At 45.4% G+C, this 13,968-nt stretch overlaps 1 protein-coding gene across 1 annotated transcript in view; it reads right to left on the bottom strand.

Annotated features, from left to right (window-relative positions):
- Nucleotides 1-13,968, bottom strand: part of LOC112239900 (WD repeat and FYVE domain-containing protein 3) — a 49,380-nt gene that overhangs the window by 34,311 nt on the left and 1,101 nt on the right. Inside the window, exons 2-9 of the mRNA XM_042331148.1 lie at nucleotides 11,107-11,299; nucleotides 10,591-10,777; nucleotides 9,429-9,535; nucleotides 7,961-8,136; nucleotides 7,585-7,736; nucleotides 3,186-3,343; nucleotides 2,445-2,546; nucleotides 879-1,072 (exon numbers count right to left, since the gene is read on the bottom strand). Coding sequence (XP_042187082.1) covers nucleotides 879-1,072; nucleotides 2,445-2,546; nucleotides 3,186-3,343; nucleotides 7,585-7,736; nucleotides 7,961-8,136; nucleotides 9,429-9,535; nucleotides 10,591-10,777; nucleotides 11,107-11,299 — 1,269 coding nt within the window. The remainder of the gene's footprint in view (nucleotides 1-878; nucleotides 1,073-2,444; nucleotides 2,547-3,185; nucleotides 3,344-7,584; nucleotides 7,737-7,960; nucleotides 8,137-9,428; nucleotides 9,536-10,590; nucleotides 10,778-11,106; nucleotides 11,300-13,968) is intronic.

The following is a 13,968-nucleotide window of genomic DNA, read 5'->3' as shown; positions in this document are numbered from 1 at the left end:
GTATGTGTAGGTGTGTGTAGGTGTGTAGGTGTGTGTAGGTGTAGGTGTGTGTAGGTGTGTGTGTGTGTGTAGGTGTGTGTGTGTAGGTGTGTGTGTAGGTGTGTAGGTGTGTAGGTGTAGGTGTGTGTAGGTGTGGGTGTGTGTGTGTGTGTAGGTGTGTGTGTGTAGGTGTGTGTGCGTAGGTCTGTGTGTGTGTGTAGGTCTGTGTGTGGGTGTGTGTAAGTGTAGGTGTGTGTAGGTGTAGGTGTGTGTAGGTGTAGGTGTGTGTGTAGGTGTAGGTGTGTGTAGGTGTAGGTGTGTGTGTAGGTGTAGGTGTGTGTAGGTGTGTGTGTAGGTGTAGGTGTGTGTAGGTGTGTGTAGGTGTGTGTAGGTGTGTGTGTAAGTGTAGGTGTAAGTGTAGGTGTGTGTGTAGGTGGGTGGTGTAGGTGGGTGTGTAGGTGGGTGTGTAGGTGTGTAGGTGTGTTTGTGTGTAGGTGTAGGTGTGTAGGTGTGTGTGTGGTGTAGGTGTAGGTGTAGGTGTGTGTAGGTGTGTGTGTGTTGTAGCTCGGTGGACGAGGCAGAGTGCATCAGACCCAGTAGTGTGTGTGTGTAGGTGTGTGTATCTCACCTGTAGTATGTCTGTTTTGAGCTGTAGCTCGGTAGACGAGGCAGAGTGCATCAGACCCAGTAGTGTGTGTGTAGGTGTGTGTATCTCACCTGTAGTATGTCTGTTTTGAGCTGTAGCTCGGTAGACGAGGCAGAGTGCATCAGACATAGTAGTGTGTGTGTGTAGGTGTGTGTATCTCACCTGTAGTATGTCTGTTTTGAGCTGTAGCTCGGTGGACGAGGCAGAGTGCATCAGACCCAGTAGTGTGTGTGTGTAGGTGTGTGTATCTCACCTGTAGTATGTCTGTTTTGAGCTGTAGCTCGGTAGACGAGGCAGAGTGCATCAGACCCAGTAGTGTTCCCATGTCATCATCTCCGCTGGAGGACAGAACCAGCTGCTGAATGATCATCAGAGCATGTTCCCTGCACTGATCATACTTCACTATGTTGTGGACACACCGCGCCCCTCCAAACTCTCTGAACAGACCTGGAGGAGGGGGTGGGGGGGAGAGAAGGGAGAGGGATGGGGGAGAGAAGGGAGGGATGGGGGAGAGAAGGGAGGGATGGGAGAGGGGAGAGAAGGAGGGGGAGGGAGGGGAGAGGGATGGGGAGAGAAGGAGGGAGGGGAGAGGGATGGGGGAGAGAAGGAGGGAGGGGAGAGGGATGGGGGATAGAAGGAGGGAGGGGAGAGGGATGGGGAGAGAAGGAGGGAGGGGAGAGGGATGGGGGAGAGAAGGAGGGAGGGGAGAGGGATGGGGGAGAGAAGGAGGGAGGGGAGAGGGATGGGGGAGATAAGGAGGGAGGGGAGAGGGATGGGGGAGAGAAGGAGGGAGGGGAGAGGGATGGGGAGAGAAGGAGGGAGGGGAGAGCGGGGAGAGGAGAGAGGGGGGAGGGACATTGGAAGAGACACAATAAGAGATGATACTAATAATAACCTTTATTCACCCATCACACTCATTTATCATACACATCTCTGAGTCTCCATCTCTGCTAGAGAACACTGACTCATCATATTAGTCTGGCCTCCACTACCGTTCCTTACTCAGACCAGGATAGTGGGAGAGAGAGATGGAGAGAGAGAGACAGAGACACAGAGAAGAAAGATAGAGAAAGAGACGGAGAAGAAAGAGAGAGACAGAAGAAGAGATTGAGACAGAAGAAAGAGAGATACAGAGAGAGATACAGAGAGAGAGAGAGAAAGAGAGAGAAAGAAGAGAGAGAAAGAGAAAGAGAGAGAAAGAGAGAGAGAAAGAGAGAGATACAGAGAGAGAGAGAGAGAGAGAGAGAGAGAAAGAGAGATTGAGACATAAAGAGAGATTGAGACAGAAGGAGAGAGTGAGACAGAAGGAGAAAGAGAGAGCGAGAGAGCGAGCACAAATAGATGATGTTGGTGATCTCTGAGATGAGGAATCCATACAGCCAGCCAATCGACATATAGAAGGAGGAAGTGCATATCTTCCTGTCCAGTGTCACATGATCGTGAATGACAGAAGTGAAACCATTGAGCTCTGCCCAGAGTCAAGGCTTGTTCAAATAGAAATCATTTGAGTCATTTGTCATCCGGCATGTGTATGTATGTGTGTGTGTCAGTTTGGGGCAGGCAGGCAGACAGAGACAGATTCGTGTGCATTACCTAAACTCAGAGAAACCCAGAGAAACCCAGGGTTGGGGCTGTGTGACATCACTACTAGTATGGGATTATGTTCTGAAGGGGATGTGGGGATTGGGAGGATTCTGTCTGGATTCGCTTGGCTTTAATAAAGGGGAATCATACGAGTTGAACACACAAAAGAGTTTAAATACTGAGGTTTCTGTGTAATTTCACGGCCTTGTTAGCCATAATGTTTGCGTGTGGGTACCTGCGTTAGTGTTGGAGCCTTGCAGCAGGACAGTCAGCGTCTCCATGACCAGCCAAGCTAACTGTTTCTGTTCCTCCGCTACACTGCTGTTCTTACAGTCACCTAGAGACAGAGAGAGAGAGAGATGGAAATAGAGGGGGTGGGGGGGATAGAGTGAGGGAGGAAGAGAGGGAGAAAGAGGGAGAGAGGGAGGAAGAGAGGGAGGAAGAGAGGGAGAGAGAACGAGAGAGGAGGAAGAGGGAAAGAGAGAGGAAGTGAATGAGAGGGAGGAAGAGAGGGAGAGAGGGAGGAAGAGAGGGAGAGGGAGGAAGGAGGAAGAGGGAGGAAGAGAGGGAGGGAGGAAGAGAGTTAGAGAGGGAAGAAGAGAGGGAGAGGGAGGAAGAGTTAGAGAGGGAGGAAGAGAGTTAGAGAGGGAGGAAGAGAGGGAGGAAGAGAGGGAGAGGGAGGAAGAGTTAGAGAGGGAGGAAGAGAGGGAGGAAGAGAGGGAGGAAGAGAGGAAGAGAGGGAGAGAGGGAGGAAGAGGGAGGAAGAGAGAGAGGGAGGAAGAGAGTTAGAGAGGGAGGAAGAGAGGAAGAGAGGGAGAGAGGGAGGAAGAGAGGGAGGAAGAGAGTTAGAGAGGGAGGAAGAGGGGGAGGAAGAGAGTTAGAGAGGGAGGAAGAGAGTTAGAGAGGGAAGAAGAGAGGGAGAGAGGGAAGAAGAGAGGGAGAGGGAGGAAGAGAGGGAGAGAGGGAGACTCCTCACCTTGTTCGTTGTTCTGTGACTGAGTCTGTTGTTGCGTTGCGGGGTCTTTGAGCAGGGCAGCATATTTATGCAGGAGGTTAACCAGCACCTCCAGCAGCCCCACCTCTCTCAACACATCACTGAACACCGCGTCATGACGACTCAACTTCAACAGAGTCCTGAGGGAGGAGTTAGATTCATTGAATAGTGAAAGAGTCGATTTACATTTATAAGGGCATCCATATCGATTTCAAAATTAGGAAATCAAACATTTTATATATTTTGCATTGCTGGACAGAAATACGAGATCTGATCCCAAATATATGTGGCTTTCCAGCCCCAATAGATGAGATACTAGATAAGTTACTAGATACGACACCAGATACCAGATACGATAAGAGATACGATACCATATACCATATACCAGATACTAGATACGATACCAGATACCATATACCATATACCAGATACTAGATACGATACCAGATACCATATACCAGATACCAGATACGATACCAGATACCAGATACTAGATACCAAATACCATATACCAGATACTAGATACGATACCAGATACCATATACCAGATACTAGATACGATACCAGATACTACATACAGATACTAGATACGATACCAGATACCATATACCAGATACTAGATACGATACCAGATACCATATACCAGATACCAGATACTAGATACAACACCAGAAACGACGCCAGATAAGACACCAGATACTAGATACCAGATACTATATAAGACACCAGATACTAGATACCAGATACTATATAAGACACCAGATACTACATACCAGATACTATATAAGACACCAGATACTAGATACCAGATACTATATAAGACACCAGATACTAGATACCAGATACTATATAAGACACCAGATACTACATACCAGATACTATATAAGACACCAGATACTAGATACCAGATACTATATAAGACACCAGATACTAGATACCAGATACTATATAAGACACCAGATACTATATAAGACACCAGATATAAGACACCAGATACTAGATACCAGATACTATATAAGACACCAGATACTAGATACCAGATACTATATAAGACACCAGATACTAGACACCAGATACTATATAAGACACCAGATACTAGATACCAGATACTACATAAGACACCAGATACTATATAAGACACCAGATACTATATACCAGATACTATATAAGACACCAGATACTATATAAGACACCAGATACGATACCAGATACCAGATAACAGATACTAGATACCAGATACTAGATACGACACCAGATACTAGATACGACACCAGATACTATATAAGACACCAGATACTAGATACGACACCAGATACTATATAAGACACCAGATACCAGATACGACACCAGATACGACACCAGATACGACACCAGATACCATACCAGATACTAGATACCAGATACTAGATACCAGATACCAGATACGACACCAGATACGACACCAGATACCATACCAGATACCATACCGGATACTAGATACCAGATACTAGATACTATACCAGATACGATACTAGATACCAGATACTAGATACCAGATACCAGATACCATACCAGATACTAGATACCAGATACAACACCAGATACTAGATACCAGATACAACACCAGATACCAGATACCAGATATCATACCAGATACCAGATACTAGATACCAGATACGATACTAGATACCAGATACTAGATACCAGATACCAGATACGATACCAGATACCAGATACTAGATACCAGATACTAGATACCAGATACGATACTAGATACCAGATACGATACTAGATACCAGATACTAGATACCAGATACTAGATACCAGATACTAGATACCAGATACTAGATACCAGATACGATACCAGATACGATACCAGATACTGGATACCAGATACTGGATACCAGATACGATACTAGATACTAGATACCAGATACTAGATACCAGATACTAGATACCAGATACTAGATACGATACCAGATACTAGATACCAGATACGATACCAGATACCAGATACTGGATACCAGATACGATACCAGATACCAGATACTAGATACCAGATACTAGATACCAGATACGATACCAGATACCAGATACTGGATACCAGATACGATACCAGATACCATATACTAGATACCAGATACTAGATACCAGATACTAGATACCAGATACTAGATACGATACCAGATACTAGACACCAGATACTAGATACCAGATACGATACCAGATACTGGATACCAGATACGATACTAGATACCAGATACCAGATATGATAGCAGATACCAGATACTGGATACCAGATACGATACTAGATACCAGATACCAGATATGATAGCAGATACTAGATACCAGATACCAGATACGATACCATATACCAGATACGATACTAGATACTAGATACCAGATACCAGATACCAGATACGATACCATATACCAGATACGATACTAGATACCAGATACTAGATACCAGATACAACACCAGAGACCAGATACCAGATATCATACCAGATACCAGATACTAGATACCAGATACGATACTAGATACCAGATACTAGATACCAGATACCAGATACGATACCAGATACGATACCATATACCAGATACGATACTAGATACTAGATACCAGATACTAGATACCTGATACGATACCAGATACCAGATACTAGATACCAGATACTAGATACCAGATACGATACTAGATACCAGATACCAGATACCAGATACTAGATACCAGATACAAGATACGATACCAGATACTAGATACCAGATACTAGATACCAGATACGATACTAGATACCAGATACGATACTAGATACCAGATACCAGATACTAGATACCAGATACTAGATACCAGATACTAGATACCAGATACTAGATACCAGATACGATACCAGATACTGGATACCAGATACTGGATACCAGATACTGGATACCAGATACGATACTAGATACTAGATACCAGATACTAGATACCAGATACTAGATACCAGATACTAGATACGATACCAGATACTAGATACCAGATACTAGATACCAGATACGATACCAGATACCAGATACTGGATACCAGATACGATACCAGATACCAGATACTAGATACCAGATACTAGATACCAGATACGATACCAGATACCAGATACTGGATACCAGATACGATACCAGATACCATATACTAGATACCAGATACTAGATACCAGATACTAGATACCAGATACTAGATACGATACCAGATACTAGACACCAGATACTAGATACCAGATACGATACCAGATACCAGATACTGGATACCAGATACGATACTAGATACCAGATACCAGATACCAGATATGATAGCAGATACCAGATACTGGATACCAGATACGATACTAGATACCAGATACCAGATATGATAGCAGATACTAGATACCAGATACCAGATACCAGATACGATACCATATACCAGATACGATACTAGATATCAGATACCAGATACCAGATACGATACCAGATACCAGATACGATACTAGATACCAGATACCAGATATGATAGCAGATACTAGATACCAGATACCAGATACCAGATACGATACCAGACACCAGATACGATACTAGATACCAGATACCAGATATGATAGCAGATACTAGATACCAGATACCAGATACCAGATACCAGATACGATACTAGATACTAGATACCAGATACCAGATACCAGATACGATACCAGATACCAGATACGATACTAGATACCAGATACCAGATACCAGATACAACACCAGATACCAGATACGATACTAGATACTAGATACCAGATACCAGATATGATACTAGATACCAGATACCAGATACTAGATACCAGATACCAGATATGATAGCAGATACTAGATACCAGATACCAGATACGATACTAGATACCAGATACCAGATGATACTAGATACCAGATACCAGATATGATACTAGATACCAGATACCAGATACTAGATACTAGATACCAGATACCAGATATGATACTAGATACCAGATACCAGATACTGGATACCAGATACGATACCAGATACCAGATACCAGATATGATAGCAGATACTAGATACCAGATACCAGATGATACTAGATACCAGATACGATACCAGATACCAGATACCAGATATGATAGCAGATACCAGATACCAGATACCAGATACCAGATACCAGATATGATAGCAGATACCAGATACCAGATACCAGATACCAGATATGATACCAGATACCAGATACCAGATATGATAGCAGATACTAGACACCAGATATGATAGCAGATACTAGATACCAGATAGCAGATACCAGATGATACTAGCTGATTGTGAAGAACGCTCCCACACACACGCATGCCCAGACGCGCGCACACACAAACACACAGACGCAGCCGCACACACACACTTCCCTACCTGGTGGCTGTGATACTGCAGGTGTATGACGTAGAGCCCTTCAGCAGGACGCTGACACTGAACAGCTCCTTACAGGGTACATAGTTCAGACTGAACACTACAAACTCCAACAGGTCAAAGTACTTTGTCTGGGCATCTGGCAGCTTGGCCACCTGGAAAGAGATGGGGTTTTATTTAGAATAACATATAGCTGCATAACATATAACACATACACACACACACAGACATATATACACACACACACACACACACAGACACACACACAGAGACACACACACACACAGAGACACACACAGAGACACACACAGAGACACACACAGACAGAGACACACACAGACAGAGACACACACAGACACACAGACACAGACACACACACCTTGTCAGCGAACTGTGAGAGTGTGTGTTGTGCCTCCAGGATGAAGTAGTTGGCGTGGTCGGCGGCGTAGATGTTGCCGATGGCGTCCAGCAGCGTGCCGGTCAGCCGGGACGTCTTAGCCCTCAGGAAGGCATTCTGTAGGACGGAGAACGACTGGAGGTTCCTCACCGTGTGGCCTGGACGAGACACAGACCAACAATCAATCAAATGTTTTCAGCAGGAGTCAAAGTGCTTTTACAGGGTCAGTCATAGTAGTGTGATAGGTGTTGTTTTACAGGGTCAGTCATAGTAGTATGATAGGTGTTGTTTTACAGGGTCAGTCATAGTAGTATGATAGGTGTTGTTTTACAGGGTCAGTCATAGTAGTATGATAGGTGTTGTTTTACAGGGTCAGTCATAGTAGTATGATAGGTGTTGTTTTACAGGGTCAGTCATAGTAGTATGATAGGTGTTGTTTTACAGGGTCAGTCATAGTAGTATGATAGGTGTTGTTTTACAGGGTCAGTCATAGTAGTATGATAGGTGTTGTTTTACAGGGTCAGTCATAGTAGTTTGATAGGTGTTGTTTTTCTGGGTCAGTCATAGTAGTTTGATAGGTGTTGTTTTACAGGGTCAGTCATAGTAGTGTGATAGGTGTTGTTTTACTGGGTCAGTAGTATGATAGGTGTTGTTTTACAGGGTCAGTCATAGTAGTATGATAGGTGTTGTTTTACAGGGTCAGTCATAGTAGTTTGATAGGTGTTGTTTTTCTGGGTCAGTCATAGTAGTTTGATAGGTGTTGTTTTACAGGGTCAGTCATAGTTGTGTGATAGGTGTTGTTTTACTGGGTCAGTAGTATGATAGGTGTTGTTTTACAGGGTCAGTCATAGTAGTATGATAGGTGTTGTTTTACAGGGTCAGTCATAGTAGTATGATAGGTCCCTGGAGCAAATGATGGGTGACCTTCTCAAGGGCACATCGGCAGATTCTTCACCTTGTCGGCTCGGATATTCAAACCAGCGATCTTTCAGTTACTGGCCCAACACGCTAACCACTAACCTCAAGGCTACCTGCCACCCTGCTAAACTGTGTACGCGACCAATAAAGTTTGATTTGATTTCCATTTAAACTGCAGGCTGAGTCAGAGGACAGGTCAGTGCGTCACCCAGACAACCGGACTTCCCTGTTGATCACAATGTGTCACTTCCCTGTTGAGGCGCACAGCTCCACCCACTCCTATGACACTAACACATTCTGGACAGTTCTGGTTTTCACACACACAGAGACTCAAGCTCATAAAAATAGAATTTGTTGAACGGCATGTTATTCATACCATGGCAATCTGGCTACAACCATTAAGGAATTGTTGACTAAAATGGAGAAACTCATTCTACCAACTCTATTTCTATGCTTAAGACGTTAACTAGGAAGGTGTGGCAGTGAGCTGAGTAAAACACTGGAGCCGTGATGACGCTCGGGTTGACTGTACCTTTCCCAGAAGGCTGTGGGAGTACGGGCCGGGCAGGAGGAAGGGGGCTCCAGTGGTGAGACCGGCCGGTTTGAGATCCGTCACGCCATAGGTGGTCAGAAGCGTCACTAGGTTGACCAGATCCTTCAGAGCATCACTGCTGTCCTCCTCTTTGGCCTGCTCCAATCTGGGGGGGGGGTACATTTAATATAGTGAAACAAGTAACACACAATAAGTTGTAGAGGAAGAGGAAGGGGTTAATACCATAACACACTATGTTGAAGAGGAAGAGGAAGAGGAAGGGGTTAATACCATAACACACTATGTTGTAGAGGAAGGGGTTAATACCATAACACACTATGTTGTAGAGGAAGAGGAAGAGGAAGGGGTTAACACCATAACACACTATGTTGAAGAGGAAGAGGAAGGGGTTAATACCATAACACACTATGTTGAAGAGGAAGAGGAAGAGGAAGGGGTTAATACCATAACACACTATGTTGAAGAGGAAGAGGAAGGGGTTAATACCATAACACACTATGTTGTAGAGGAAGAGGAAGAGGAAGGGGTTAATACCATAACACACTATGTTGAAGAGGAAGAGGAAGGGGTTAATACCATAACACACTATGTTGTAGAGGAAGAGGAAGGGGTTAACACCATAACACACTATGTTGTAGAGGAAGAGGAAGGGGTTAATACCATAACACACTATGTTGAAGAGGAAGAGGAAGGGGTTAATACCATAACACACTATGTTGTAGAGGAAGAGGAAGAGGAAGGAGTTAACACCATAACACACTATGTTGAAGAGGAAGAGGAAGGGGTTAACACCATAACACACTATGTTGAAGAGGAAGAGGAAGAGGAAGGGGTTAATACCATAACACACTATGTTGAAGAGGAAGAGGAAGGGGTTAATACCATAACACACTATGTTGTAGAGGAAGAGGAAGAGGAAGGGGTTAATACCATAACACACTATGTTGAAGAGGAAGAGGAAGGGGTTAATACCATAACACACTATGTTGAAGAGGAAGAGGAAGGGGTTAATACCATAACACACTATGTTGTAGAGGAAAATATCATAACACTGTTCAGAACATCTCTACACTACTGGGAGGGAGAGTTGTTGATATTGAAACACACACACACACACACACACACACACACACACCCCTACCTGAGCATGAGATCGCAGAGGAACGTGTATCCCTGACACATCCTGAAGTCGTCCAGCAGGGTCTGGGAGACGTCGCTGGAGTCCTTCAGGAAGCAGGACAGACCGGCAAACATCTCTACGATCTCCAGGGGTGAGAGGTCATCTGACTGCTGCATGTTCTGGATACATGTGGCCAGGCACTCTTTCTCTGAGGGAGGGAGGGAGGGAGGTTAATGTGGCAGCAGCCTCACACACAAACACACACACACAAACACAAACACACCATTCATCGCGTCCATTCATCTGCATGTTCTCGGTACACAGACACCAACCATTTAGGGTTGTAAGAATTCAGAAAACGTTCCCAAAAATGCACAGGTTTTCCAGAATTCCCGTTTGGAGGCTTGACAAATTTAAGAGGGAATAAAATTGGAATTTATTTTAAAATGACAAGTGGAAATCCTCTCAACAAGATTTCTGGAAATGATGGGAATGTTTTCTGAATTTTGCCAACACAACCAACCCCAAACCTCTCACCGTGGATATACTTGATGACGTTGACGCTGAGTCCGTGTCGTGAGATGGTGGTGAGGACCTGGCCGGCGCTCTTCCTCCAGGGCAGGTTGTGGGGGGGGCACCAGGACGTGATGGCAGAGAAGAGTAGCTGGAGATCGTCTTTCTGGGCCAGTTCCTCCGCCGGAGAGACAAAGCTACACAGCTTCACCAGGATCTAATAACAACACAGTAATAAACAGGTTTTAAACATTAAAAACACTTTACTATACCCCTTACCGCAATTAGCTTCACCAGGATACCCCTTACCCCAATTAGCTTCACCAGGATACCCCTTACCGCAATTAGCTTCACCAGGATACCCCTTACCGCAATTAGCTTCACCAGGATACCCCTTACCGCAATTAGCTTCACCAGGATACCCCTTACCCCAAATTAGCTTCACCAGGATACCCCTTACCCCACATAGCTTCACCAGGATACCCCTTACCCCACATAGCTTCACCAGGATACCCCTTACCCCAATTAGCTTCACCAGGATACCCCTTACCCCAATTAGCTTCACCAGGATACCCCTTATCCCAATTAGCTTCACCAGGATACCCCTTATCCCCTTACCCCACCAGGATATGGGGGAACTGAGCTAGAGAAGGGGGCTAGAGGCCAGGATGGAAGGGCTAAGGAGAAGTGTTTAAGGAATAGGGGCTAGGGAGAAGGGGCTAAGCAGTAGTGTTTAGGGAATAGGGCTAGGAAGCAGTGTTTAGGAATAGGGGCTAGGCAGCAGTGTTTAGGGGAATAGGGAGCTAGGAAGCAGTGTTTAGGGAATAGGGGCTAGGAAGCAGTGTTTAGGGAATAGGGCTAGGAAGCAGTGTTTAGGGAATAGGGGCTAGGAAGCAGTGTTTAGGGAATAGGGCTAGAAGCAGTGTTTAGGGAATAGGGCTAGGAAGCAGTGTTTAGGGAATAGGGCTAGGAAGCAGTGTTTAGGGAATAGGGGCTAGGAAGCAGTGTTTAGGGAATAGGGGCTAGGAAGCGTGTTTAGGGAATAGGGGCTAGAAAAGTGTTTAGGGAATAGGGGCTAGGAAGCAGTGTTTAGGGAATAGGGGCTAGGAAGCAGTGTTTAGGGAATAGGGGCTAGGAAGCAGTGTTTAGGGAATGTTTAGGGAATAGGCTAGGAAGCAGTGTTTAGGGAATAGGGGCTAGGAAGCAGTGTTTAGGGAATAGGGGCTAGGAAGCAGTGTTTAGGGAATAGGGGCTAGAAAGCAGTGTTTAGGGAATAGGGGCTGAAGCAGTGTTTAGGAATAGGGGCTAGGAAGCAGTGTTTAGGGAATAGGGGCTAGGAAGCAGTGTTTAGGGAATAGGGGCTAGGAAGCAGTGTTTAGGGAATAGGGCTAGGGAGAAGGGGTAAGCAGTAGTGTTTAGGGAATAGGGGCTAGGGAGAAGGGGCTAAGCAGTAGTGTTTAGGGAATAGGGGCTAGGAAGCAGTGTTTAGGGAATAGGGGCTAGGAAGCAGTGTTTAGGAATAGGGGCTAGGAAGCAGTGTTTAGGGAATAGGGGCTAGGAAGCAGTGTTTAGGGAATAGGGCTAGGAAGCAGTGTTTAGGGAATAGGGGCTAGGAAGCAGTGTTTAGGAATAGGGCTAGGGAGAAGGGGGTAAGCAGTAGTGTTTAGGGAATAGGGCTAGGGAGAAGGGGCTAAGCAGTAGTGTTTAGGGAATAGGGGCTAGGAGAAGGGGCTAAGCAGTAGTGTTTAGGAATAGGGGCTAGGGAGAAGGGCTAAGCAGTAGTGTTTAGGGAATAGGGGCTAGGGAGAAGGGGCTAAGCAGTAGTGTTTAGGGAATAGGGGCTAGGAGAAGGGGCTAAGCAGTAGTGTTTAGGAATAGGGGCTAGGAGAAGGGGCTACAGTAGTGTTTAGGGAATAGGGGCTAGGAAGCAGTGTTTAGGAATAGGGGCTAGGAAGCAGTGTTTAGGGAATAGGGGCTAGGAAGCAGTGTTTAGGAATAGGGCTAGGAAGCAGTGTTTAGGGAATAGGGGCTAGGGAGAAGGGGCTAAGCAGTAGTGTTTAGGGAATAGGGCTAGGAAGTAGTGTTTAGGGAATAGGGCTAGGAAGCAGTGTTTAGGAATAGGGGCTAGGAAGCAGTGTTTAGGGAATAGGGGCTAGGAAGCAGTGTTTAGGAATAGGGGCTAGGAAGCAGTGTTTAGGAATAGGGCTAGGAAGCAGTGTTTAGGGAATAGGGCTAGGGAGAAGGGGGTAAGCAGTAGTGTTTAGGGAATAGGGGCTAGGGAGAAGGGGCTACAGTAGTGTTTAGGAATAGGGGCTAGGAGAAGGGGCTAAGCAGTAGTGTTTAGGGAATAGGGGCTAGGAGAAGGGGCTAAGCGGTAGTGTTTAGGGAATAGGGACTAGGAGAAGGGGCTAAGCAGTAGTGTTTAGGGAATAGGGGCTAGGAAGCAGTGTTTAGGGAATAGGGGCTAGGAAGCAGTGTTTAGGGAATAGGGGCTAGGAAGCAGTGTTTAGGGAATAGGGGCTAGAAGCAGTGTTTAGGGAATAGGGGCTAGGAAGCAGTGTTTAGGGAATAGGGCTAGGAAGCAGTGTTTAGGGAATAGGAGCTAGGAAGCAGTGTTTAGGGAATAGGGGCTAGGAAGCACCAGGAATAGGGGCTAGGAAGCAGTGTTTAGGGAATAGGGGCTAGGAAGCAGTGTTTAGGGAATAGGGGCTAGGAAGCAGTGTTTAGGGAATAGGGGCTAGGAAGTAGTGTTTAGGGAATAGGGGCTAGGAAGCAGTGTTTAGGGAATAGGGGCTAGGAAGCAGTGTTTAGGAATAGAGGCTAGGAAGCAGTGTTTAGGGAATAGGGCTAGGAAGCAGTGTTTAGGGAATAGGAGCTAGGAAGCAG

This window comes from Oncorhynchus tshawytscha, linkage group LG12 (genome assembly GCF_018296145.1).
Source record: "Oncorhynchus tshawytscha isolate Ot180627B linkage group LG12, Otsh_v2.0, whole genome shotgun sequence".
Taxonomy (NCBI): Eukaryota; Metazoa; Chordata; class Actinopteri; order Salmoniformes; family Salmonidae; genus Oncorhynchus; species Oncorhynchus tshawytscha.
The sequence above is the reverse complement of the archived record's forward strand: the minus strand, read 5'-3'. Positions and strand labels throughout refer to the sequence as shown.